At 36.5% G+C, this 12,587-nt stretch overlaps 1 protein-coding gene across 1 annotated transcript in view; it reads right to left on the bottom strand.

Annotated features, from left to right (window-relative positions):
• LOC108359751 (uncharacterized) overlaps positions 1–12,587 on the bottom strand; it is a 174,909-nt gene that overhangs the window by 67,267 nt on the left and 95,055 nt on the right. Inside the window, 2 exon segments of the mRNA XM_017611720.1 lie at positions 4,454–4,569; positions 4,629–4,750. Coding sequence (XP_017467209.1) covers positions 4,454–4,569; positions 4,629–4,750 — 238 coding nt within the window.

Here is a 12,587-nt window from a genome sequence, read left to right on the forward strand (position 1 = left end):
CTGGATTTTCGACGAACAAACCTATTGTCTTCCCTACAAGGCCTTTTCAGACTGACCGATTCTCAATACACTCAAATAGAAACCAATACACATAAAAAACGCTGTCAAAATTTCCCTTCAATTTTAAGGCAGTAAAACAACGACCTTAAGTTAACATCAACCGAGGCCATATGTTGACAAGGGATGCAAAATCACAGTTACACAAAAGAACTGGTCAGATTTTTCAGAAATCCCTTCAATTCTGATGTAAAAAATGATACCAAAAGACTGCAGATCTCCCATTTAGATGACCGGCAGATGTCTCGTAGGATTCCCGGGGAGTTTTGCTTTACATAGAAATTTGTGCTCTTTTATTTTCATTTTGACTCACTTCAGTGTTGGTCCCTTTAATTCAAGTTGGCATTCGGTTTTTGGAATTTAAATAAGTTCTCAGCAAAAAAGTTTGTTTAAAAAAATACGCATACGTGACAGTCGTACGTTTCAATGTGATACAAAAAAGGAATACCATTTGTTTTCTTTAACTTTTTTGGCATTTGTATAGCACAAACATAGCTCTATATTTAACCGAAAAATGAAAACAATCGAATTGCTTGGTGCTGAAATATAAGCATTTAAAGAGAGTGTCGTTCCGTGACAAAAAATTGAAGTTGATTTTTTCTTCTCTTACAAAATCGCAAAACTCTGCGAATTGTGGATGGCTATTTTCATGAAACTTATTTTAATATGATTTGGAGCAATTCTAGTTGTTTTTAGAGTTTTTTGAATTAATGCAACTTGTTTCAATTTCCATCGTTATATTTTTATTAATATTGCTTTTAAATGAATTTTTAACGTAAATAAAACATGTATTTTATGTCGAATATACTTTATATTTTCACTTCAGCGCCAATTCAGGGTCAGTTTGCTGGAAATCTATGATTTATTATGTTTCAACTACATACGCCAAATTCGAACCGAATCGGACCATAAATACGGTTTTTCGAAATATCTCGACCTTGGCGCCACCTAGGAAGACCATTTTACTCAAACATGATTCTACTTTTTTAAAAAGCAGACAAATCGGTCTGTAAATACGTTAGATATAAGACTTTTATTTTTTTTGTCGTGGTGGACCTTCCGATGGAAACACCCATATGTGTACATAGTGCTTCAAAATATCAATTTTTCCCTTACCTTAAACCTTTGGGAGTGGGCAAAAATGATGTTTTGTAATTTAGGCAGAATTGAATATGCGCTTCCCAGATGGAAGACAATATCTACATGTAATATTTATTCTGTTTGTTGGCACTATATCCAAACACAAACGCATCTTAAGTGTCTTAACAGTGAAACATTTTCTTATTTTTTAAGTTTCCGAATAAAACTTCACACTTAAAATTAAGACATTTATAACAAACATTTTATGAAGAAAATCCCTTCTTCGTTTAAAATAAAAATAAGCGAAATCGGCCCAATTTCATACAACCCTGCCTGACATGAAAATTTTCTCCTCGATAAGGCTAGTAGCCATTTCTAACAGATTTTGGGTCGCTTAGTCAAAAATGGAAACATATATACATATTTGAAATTTAAGAAAACAAGGCAAATAGCAAAATCGGTCAAAAACGGCTAATTTTTTTTCTGCAAAACGGATAACAAATCGGCTGCCGGCTAAATCAAAATTTCTCCGGCTGTTTGCTATCGCAACCGGCTAAATCTAGCCGGAAAATGGCTAAAATGGCAACACTGTGCACCACTGACCTATGTACATGTTTATATGTATGTGCATGCAATGTATGGCGTTTGCATATTGCGGTGGCTGAGTTATTGTTTACCTACGCGGTATATTCTGTTGCTCTAACAAAAGGTTATTGTGGGATCGCCAACGCATACTATTTTGTTTTGTCACTCAGGCACTTATAGCGTGTGGCTATCCGCACAGAAAACAATAAAAATAGAAAACAGAAGAATATATTAAAAAAATTCGTATGCGTAAGTACTTTATATTTTTAGCACACATGGATGCAAGTATGCAAAATTATTTTAATTATCTGTATGAAATATATCGTTGAGATATTCTCGCGATTAGATGCAAAGATACAGACATTTAGATGTACTTTGATTATCAATATTCGTATGCAAATGTGTGAATGCATCTTGTTGTTTATTTAGGTTTAAATTATATCTGCATAACACAATGGAAGTGTATGCGCAGTAGTTTAGTTAGATATTAAGATTTAAGAACTTTTGTAAAAGTAAAGATCGCTACTTTATAGCGTATGATTCTCTAAGGGAAATTAGATGGGTTCACTTCGATCGGACTAGCATCTTGCGTTTTAAATATCTGTATTTACTTAATTCAGGGTATGCAAAAACTCGTATATACCCATATACAGTATCGGTCATATCTATAGCACGCCATTTCAAAGTGATATTGTGTGCCACTTATGTATATTCATTTATTTTTAAGAATTATATTCAACAATTTATATTGAGCTCGAGGCCGTTTTTTAAATGAAAATTTATTGTGGAAAAGCAACAATAATTTGAAAAAATGGTAGAAGTGATAGCTATTTCGGAAATCACCACATTTCCTCATCAGACTTCTTTCAGTAGGATTCGAACCGACGATCCCACTGACTCAGCCAGTTGCCTATGCACCGTGCTAAGACGCCTTGTAAATTATCGTTTGCTTATTTCCACTATTTTCATTTTTGTTATGCCAACACAATCAAGCGCAGCTATTCCGCTGCAATTCACTTGATCATGTGGTTGTTGGTTTTGTTGGTTTGTGCTAATAATTCTATTTTTAGAATGCTTAACTTTTAGGTGTGCTCGTCCTTAAGTTATTTGTTTTTTGTTATTTTTTGGCCTTTTAACAATTATATTCAACAATTTTATAATGAGCTCGAGGCCATTTTTTAAATGAAAATTTATTGTGGAAAAGCAACAATAATTTGAAAAAATGGTAGAAGTGATAGCTATTTCGGAAATCACCACATTTCCTCATCAGACTTCTTTCAGTAGGATTCGAACCGACGATCCCACTGACAACTGGCTGAAAACAAATTTTCACCTAAATTTCAAACTTTTTTCTCGAAAGTGTTAGAATTTTTTTGAATACAGAGATTTATAGCCCAATCAATTTTAGTCTGATAATGGGCCGTATGAAAAAAAATTAAGCAATTGCTTTTTCTTAAAATTGCTTACCTTTTACTTCAATTTTGTTTGAACAAATTGAGTAAAAGATCTGAAATTGTCAGAAAAAGCAATTGCTTATTTTTATTCATACGGCCCATTATCAGACTAAAATTGATTGGGCTATAAAACTCTGTATTCAAAAAAATTCTAACACTTCCGAGAAAAAAGTTTAAAATTTAGGTGAAAATTTGTTGCACTTTTTTGTAGTTTTCTTTAAATTCTTATACTTGGGTTTATATGGGTTTTGTTAGAAATAGAACTGTATTTTAATATCACTTTGAATGACGTGCTATAGATATTATCGATACTGTATATAATTACTTTGAAGCAGACGACGATTATCACCTAATAAGAAAAAGAGATTTCAACCAAACCTCGCGATCAGCTCGTTATATGTTACAACTTGCGATAGGACCATCATCAGTTTTTAAAACTTTATTCCACTATATATGCCCTACAGATGAATAATAATGTACACGCAATTATGATAATGATGAAATAAAAGCCAAGCTGCGACGCGAAGAATTATACATGCTTTGATACACACCCCAAGTAGTGCAAAATAAAAAAACTGAAATTACCGGAAAAAGGTATTCTATATGTTAATATAGGCAATAAGCTACCTACGTACCAAATTTGTAGCAAATCGAATCATAAATACGATTTTTTTCGAATAGATCGGTCACTGGTCCACTTCCCGGGAAAAAAGTATTCTGCATGTTAACCTTGGCAAAAAGCTACCTACGTACACAATTTCAAGCAAATCGAACCGTAAATACGATTTTTTCGAATAGATCGGTCCCTGGTCCACTTCCTGAAAAAAAGTATTCTATGTGTTAGTCTACGCAAAAAGCTACCTACGTACTCAATTTCAAGCTCATCGAACCATAAATAAAATAGTTTCGAATAGATCGGTCCCTGGTCCACTTCCCGGAAAAAAGTATTCTGCATGTTAACCCTGGCAAAAAGCTACCCACGTTACAAATTTCAAGCAAATCGAACCATATATACGATTTTTTCGAATAGATCGGTCCCTGGTCCACTTCCTGGAAAAAATGTATCCTATATGTTAACTTAAGCAAAAAGCTACCTACGTACCAAATTTCAAGTAAATCGCACCATAAATAACACTTTTTTGAATAGATTGGTCCTGGTCCACTTCCCGGAAAAAAGTATCACATAGTATGACCAATGTCAAGTAAATCGGATAGTCAGTTTGGGAGTTCATCGTGGGCAACAACGTGTCACGAGAATTATATATAATAGATTTTACCTTGTTATTTGCGAAAATCTTGGATCGCGTTCTAATGCCAAAAATGAGTGGGACAAAAATTGAGCTCCAAACCAAGGAAAAGCTAGAAGCGGCGGCGTTTCTTTATCCTTATGCATCTGTATTAAATGGAAGAAATGTGAGTAATGAAGTACAAAACGACGAGTATTAGTAGTACCTGATGTAGTTTGGAAACCACTGCTTCAGACACAAATAAAACCTCGGAGATCAAGAAGACTTGATTGCCATTTATCAGCGTGTAGTCTGACATAATAGATACATTGTTAACACTTGGACTGGCTGAAAGATAAAAAGAAATAAAAAATACACATACATATGCGGTTCAAAAGAATATATATACCCGAGCGCTCTTGTATACAACGGTATTATAACTTTGTTCACATAACGGTTGTTTGTAACAGGCAAAACGAATCGAGATAGATATATGTAGACAAATGTATACATAAATGATCAGAATGAAAAATTAAATCGATTAAGCACTGACTGTCGTTCCACCCGTCCGTCCATCTGTGTACACGATAACTCGAGTAAAAATTGAGATATCTTAGGAAACTTGGTATGTGTACTTCTTTTCAGCATAGGACGCAAAATCGGACAATACCACGTCTACCTCCCATGTAACGGTAGTCTTCAGAAATACAAAAACTGCGATATTTTATTAACTACTGAAGCTTATTCTCTCAAAATTGATATTTGCAATAATTTTCAGACGAAAAATAAGAATATTAAAAGGGTGGGGTCCTCTCCCCCCTTTTATGGGTCATGGCGATTAATGAGTTATTGCAGACTCTGGAAGGGGGGGNCAAAATTTCCGCAAACTCTGTGTGACATTATGCAGGACAGACTAAGGTTAATCGAAAGATGGACCAAGGAGAAAGGTCTGGGTGTTAACCCAGACAAAACGTACCTGTTACTCTTTACCAGGAAGCAGAAAATCCCCCCACTTCAGCTCCCTGCCATAGGCAATAGGATTCTGAAGCTAGTGGAGTCCGCAAGATATCTTGGCGTAGTCCTGGGCAAAAAGCTGAACTGGGCGCAAAATATACAAGAGCGCGTTAAAAAAGCGACGGTAGCCCTCTACAGCTGTAGAGGGGCGTAGCTGGGGGCTCTCCCCTAGCATCATGCACTGGCTATACACGGTGGTTGTTAGGCCGATTCTATTATATGGGGTCTTGTTACGGTGGCCAAGTCTCAACAGGAAACCTACGACTGAAGTACTCAAAAGGGTGCAAAAAACTGCGATGCTCTGCATCTGTGGGGCTCTGCGCACAACTCCATCGGAGGCTATTGGTTGGAAAACAATCAGCGGGGTTTGCCGCCTTGAGGCTGAGGGAACTGCCAAGCTGGAGGAATATTCAGGAAGGCCACACCGCAATCTTAAAAAATGTAAATATACCGGACACGGACTACTGTGCACCAAGGTTGAACTTGACAAAGAGGTATAGGATTTCCATTCCAGATAGAAAATTCTGGTCGGGAGGGGCTCCTGACGACAATGGATCCCTCCACCTCTACACCGATGGCTCCAAGCTAGACGGCAAGGTAGGAGGGGGAGGGGGGTCTTCTCAGCCCGGTTGGGCTGGAAATATGTTTTCGCTTACCTAGCCATTGCAGCGTCTTTCAAGCTGAAGTCGCTGCTATACAGGAAGCGGTTGAACACCTACGTACAAGAGAAGTCAGCTACAACGATATCTTCATCTACTCAGACAGTCAGGCCGCAATCAAAGCGCTCGACTCGGTCACATGCAATTCAAAAACCGTAGCGGACTGTCGCAGATCTTTAAACGAGATGGCTGAGCAGTCTGCGCTTCACTTGGTGTGGGTTACGGGGCACCGGAACATACCAGGCAATGAAAAAGCAGACGAACTTTCAAGGGAGGGCACATCCGCTCCACTTTCGCAGGCCTGGAAGGGATTAGGCGTACCGCTGGCTACCTGCAAGCTCATTCTAAGGGATCTGTCTCTTAAACTAGCAGGGGACATGTGGGATAGCCTAACCACTTGCAACAACACGAAGCTTACATGGCCAAAATGGGACAAAAAGCGGTCGAAGGACCTTCTCATGCTAAGCAGAGGGGACCTAGCTGAAGTTGTGGGTCTGCTAACAGGCTATGTTGCTATTGGAAGGCACGCGGAGAGGTTAGGGGTCCCCCATAACGACTTCTGCAGAAGCTGCAGGAATGAAGAAGAGCCAGAACTCGTGCGGCACCTGCTATGCGATTGCCCCGCACTTTGTAGAAGAAGACAAAAGTTTATGGGTTCAGGATTCTTTGAGGACCTAACCGACATAGCCGAAGTAGGCGTACGGCAACTTCTGGGTTTCGCGAAATACACGATGGTTTGAGTATCGTGGTATCACAACGGGCCCACAACTAAGGGTCTATGTGTGCTAGTGGGGTCACTGACAGCCACTTCAACCTAACCTAACCTATCGACACCATGAGCTCGATGCCAGAATGAGTACTCAGTATTGATACCAAAGTCTGAAATTTTGAACCCTAGTTCTAATGCTCTGGTAGTTACTCTCGTGAAACTGGTAAGGAAAAATAATATTCATGTAAGTCCTATTAAAAAGGGTAATATACACGAAGTGAAAATTCAGGCTCAAAACGAATATGTCTTTCGTAAAATTACCAACGAGTTTGATGAGTGTAAGAAATCTTACTACGCCTACCAACTTAAAAGTAGTCGAGGACTAGAAGTTGTCATAAAAGGCATCGAGTCCAGCGTAAACTCACAAGTGATAGAAAATGCTCTTAGGGAAGACGGTTTTAAGGTGCGCAATGTTTTCAACATCAAAAATAAAGAAAACATCCCTGAGCCGATGTTCAAAATAGAGCTAGAACGTGACTTTCATAACCTGGAGAAAGGGGAAGTGCATCAAATATATCAATTGCGATATCTTCTACACCGTAAAATCTCCGTAGCAGAATCCCATAAGCGTAGACGCCATGTTCAATGTCATAACTGTCAGGAATTTGGTCAAACTCGTTGCAACTGCACCTTACCTGGTGTCTGTGTTATATGCGGGAACTTACACACTTCTAAAGAATGTGTGAATCCAAAAATGGACCCGAAATCCAAAAAGTGCAGTGACTGCGGTAGAAATCACACTGCAAATTACAGAGGTTGTCCAGTTTATATCTCAATGAAAGAGAAAACAATTCCCAAAAATATTCCTATTAGGCATAACCCCATACCAGAAATCGCTAAGCCAATGCCTGCGCCATTGACTGTTAATAATTTTACTTCTTATTCAGAAATGCTGAAAAATACTCCTCCAACACAACCACTTTTTGGTCCGAATAGTAGTAACCTACACTGAAAAGAAAATCTGCGTAAATATAACGAAAACTTGCGTACATTTTACGAAAGTTTTCGTCATTTTGAGCCTCGAAAGTTTTCGTTGATTGTACAAAACCGTTTTCGTACATACTACGAAAATATGAGACATCAGATCTTAGTACATTTTACGAACGTATTCGTACTATTTACGAACGAATTTCGTACTACTTACTAAAGAATTTCGTACTATTTCTTTATTTTTTTACGAAATTTTTGTAAAATGCACAAAACTTCGTATATTTAACGAAATTAGTTTCCTAAAATCTGCGGTTGTTTCGTAGAACTTCCGATTGCTTTCATTCACCACACTGTAAAAAACATAAGACGAATTCTAACACAACACTTTTATTTTGTTTTTATTCCTGGTTTTAAGCGTTTTTCTTTAACAAAATGTTTTGCAATGTTTTTATGTGGAGGTACTTGGCAGATTCGCAGCTTCTTCGATGTTTGTTTCCTTTCTCGACTATAAATTAAAGGAAAATTATATGGCGTCTGAAAGGCAAGTCAAAAATCATACGTGTACTTACTTAAAATTTCATTAAGTAGTGCGTCTTCTCCTGGCTTGGGCTTGCCGTTGATAGCTAACTGATGAAATTGCCTATTTATGAAGTCCCACATTGCAGAGCAAGGCTCAGCGTGGGCGATGTTAAAAACATTGTATGCTTAAAAGCAATTATCCACAGCCTTAACATTTAATTTTATATTGTATTTTTATCCAGCAAAAGCTTCTTAAAACTTTTAAAATTATATTATACGTCTTACAGTAGCCAAACAGTAGTTTCGCAATGACACGCGGTACATAAAAATATGATGAAATATTAAACTGACGGTAATTTAGTATATTGAACGAAAATATTCGTCTGTTGTACGAATTAAAAAAAAAAAAAATTCTGCATTTGTTCTATGTACGAAAGTATTAAGAAATTTGTACGAATACAGAATTGAAGATTTCGTAAATTTTAATACCATACGTAAATATTACGAATGCCTTCGTACAATATACAAAATTATTCGTACAGAGATTTGTTCAGTAATTTACGAATGTGTTTCGTAAAATAAACGTGAGATTTCGTAAATTGTACTGAAAAAAGGTTTAACGAAAGTCCTTTGGTTATATTTACGAATGGTTCGTAAAATCTTGTTTCGTTGTGAAAAATGTGTTCGTATTATGAACGAAAGTTTCGTATATTGTACAAAAACCAAGACTACGAAAGTTTTTCGTAGCACGTTTACGAAATTCTATTTTCAGTGTAGAAGCTACTATAAATAACTTCATGAAAGTTGAGCAGGAGCAAATGATGGCAATGCAGAGCATGGTACAAGATTTGATTAAAAATCAAAATCTTTTACTTCAAGTCATTTTAGCTAAACCATGAATAATCTCGAAAATTTGTTTTTGGAAAGCGAAGGGGCTAACCCAGCATAAAAACGAACTAGAAACTTTCCTAGAGCGCACTCATATAGACGTTTTGCTTGTATCTGAAACACCTTACTCAATTTAATAACTTTCAAATTAATGGGTACAAATTCTATGATACTAAGCATCCACAAGGAAAATCCCGAGGTGGAACAGCACTTTTCATTCGTAACAGAATGAAGTACTATGAATTAGAATCGCAAAGTGATGAGTTCATTCATAATACTGCAATACATAATTGATGACCACTTGGGTGGCCTTACTATATCTGATATATAGATACTGCCCCCCTCGTCATAACATAACGGAAAAACAATTTGATGACTTTTTCCTAAGGTTTGGCAGTAAGTTTATTATAGCAGGAGATTTCAATGCCAAAAATACATACTAGGTCTAGATTGATTACACCAAAGGGTAGAAATCTATATAAAGTAATCCAGAACAGAGGACTTGACGTCTTATCTACTGGTCAGCGAACGTATTGGCCATCTGACCCCCAAATACCCGATCTTATTGACTTTGGTGTAACAAAGGGTATTGCGCGAAGCATTATTTGATCTCTCTTCAGATCATTCTCCCTATCTCATAACATTATCAATGTATGAAGAAAAAGAAAAAAATCTTACAAATAAGCACACGAACTGGTTAAAATATTAAAAGTATGTCAGTTCGCACATTGACCCGCAAATTCTTATTCGGACCAAGAATGATATCGACAGGGCAGCTGAAAATCTCACTGATATAGTAGTTAAGGCCGCAGAAATAGCAACACCAAATCCTTCTATTAAACATCGCAGTTCTTACTGCCCTGGCCTGCACACCCCAGACATTCTTAACTTAATAAGTAAAAAGCGCAAATTAAGAAGGGAATGGCAAAAAATTCTCCATCAGCTTGAACAGGAGCTTAATACGTGCACAAAGGAATTACGTATTTTGTTGCAGGCGGAAAAAGAAAGAAGTACGCAGTCGATCATCCAGTCCTTGCCTGCCCCGAAACAGACTAACTATTCCCTTTGGCGAACACTGAAGCAGGCGAAGAGCCCCGTTCTTCGAGAAGCACCATTACGTATTCAGGATAAAGCAAACACTTTCGGCTGTCATCTTTCACAAGCCTTTAGACCCAATGAAGGCGCTCATCCTTCCAATATTTCAATACCCCCCAGTAGCCTTACCACAAATCCGTTTCGGCTTAAAAAGAAAGATTTAATTAACACCATTGTTCATGACATTCAGAAAAATAAAGCGCCTGGTTACGATAGGATTATAGGTGAAATGATAAAGGAGCTTCCACTAACTACCGTACGTTTTTTGTTACATATTTTTAATAACATGCTTAAGTTGGGGCACTTCCCTGCAATACTGCACCGGCGTATTTTTAAATATCTCTCAAGCTTTTAACAAAGTCTGGCATGATGGCCTTATATAAAAACTAAAGGTTTCACTCCCTGCAAATACGCATGCAATTCTGGAAAGCTTTCTGCTGGTGAGAAACTTCAGAGTCAGGCAGAATTCCTTTAGAACGGGAAGTTACCCTATATATGCAGGTGTCCCTCAAGGCAGTGTTTTAGGATCCATATTGTACGTAATCACGAGTGTAGATTTGGCAACGGATGAAACTCTAACCATTTCAACGTTTGGTGATGACCAGCTATCCTCAGCAATAGTCCAGACCCTAAAGAGGCTTCTTACAAACTGCAAGAATATTTGAAAAAGTTAGAGCTATGGCTAAGTTCTTGGAGGATAAAGGTTAACGAACACTTAACATTTACTCTTAAGAAAGAAACTTGTCCACCACTAAAAATAAACAACAAGGCTATACCACAAAAAGATAGTTCTGGAAAATTATTTTTTTATTTTCATTTTAATTTCAACATGGGTTGATTAAAAAAAATACTGATAAAAATAAAATATTTCACACAAACAGGTTGAACTTTTGTCCGTATTTAGTTTGTAAGTCAAATATTAGTGCCATTGTGCTACTATGATAGCACGGCCGAGTAATCATAGACCACTTATGTACAGTAGTCGAAAAAATTATAGCAGCCACAAATTTTGACAAATTTTAAAATATCATTTTTGTTGTTATTTAATTTTGGTTAGTTTTTTATAGTTCATTCTTTAACAACATCCGTATAAATACAAGTTTAAAGTCAGTGTCACACAATTGGGTATTTGCCGAAATTTGGTGCAAATCGTCTCTCAATTGTGTGAATCCTTACTAATATTATAAATCCGAAAATGAGTTTATTTGTTTATCACGCTTTAACTACTCAACCGATCATCATGAAATTTTGTACTCTGATGCAGTGATGCCAGATTGTGTTTAATTTCCCTATTTGAGGGATATTTTGCAACAAAAATTATTAAAAGAGAAAAACGGAATATTTCAAATAAAAAAGGGATTTTCTTTTGACACAGTTATCGATGCATAATTGATCAAAATTCAAGAATGTTCGACACTCTTAGGTAATTTATCGTCCTGAAAAATTTGTCACGTTAACCAATTCATGCGCTGACTAATAAATAATCTTTTCAATTGTAACTGGTGTTTCGTGTAAAAAACCGGAACAAATTATCTGATCAAATGTTAAATAGCACATGTATGTGCTTCAATTTTAAAGTCACCAAAAAATCATATACGCTTACACAATGCAAATAAATTGTAACAGTGATAGTTTTAAGAATTGCCAGTAAGTATACAACAATAAAAAACACAAATGTATGTATGCATTAGTTACCTTAATATGGAAAAAAGCTAATTTATGAATGTAGTAGAAGTTTTTAAATTCTTTTAGGCCCTTAGTGAGTAATCTACCGACCTTTGAATTTCGAAAGAATATTATATGTGTGGCGTAGTGGTAAGCAGTGCGCGCTTCTACTCCTCAGTGCCTGGGTAGAATAAAATTATAGTTTAAAAAACTAAAACCTCGCTATCAGGGATGCCGTTTGGATCTAAATAGATCCAATTGGATACATTTTTAGACGAATTTTTGCGGGATACTTACTTTTTCCGGTCAGTATATATGTGGGTACTTTTTTAAATAGGCCAAAATTTTATATTTCATATAAAGTTTTTTTCGTTCAAAAATCGATTTTCATTAAAGATGGTAGAAAGCATTACGTGTTCTGAACGTATAAAGAATCGCTACTTAAGCGTGAAATTAAAGAATTTTATTTTTTGTGAACGAAGCAATGAACATATGAAGAGATCTCACCAAAATAGGTATAAGTGCAATTGCTTTAATTAGCTTAAAGGATGCTTTAAGCAAGATCTTAATATACATATCGTCGTTTAAAGTACAAAACCGCATATCAACAAAAAGCAAAACCGCGTATGTCACGTTGCATAAATTA

The sequence above is a fragment of the Rhagoletis zephyria genome, unplaced genomic scaffold (genome assembly GCF_001687245.7).
Source record: "Rhagoletis zephyria isolate East Lansing unplaced genomic scaffold, Rhagoletis_zephyria_1.1 Rzeph_scaffold_00450, whole genome shotgun sequence".
In the NCBI taxonomy this organism is placed as follows: Eukaryota; Metazoa; Arthropoda; class Insecta; order Diptera; family Tephritidae; genus Rhagoletis; species Rhagoletis zephyria.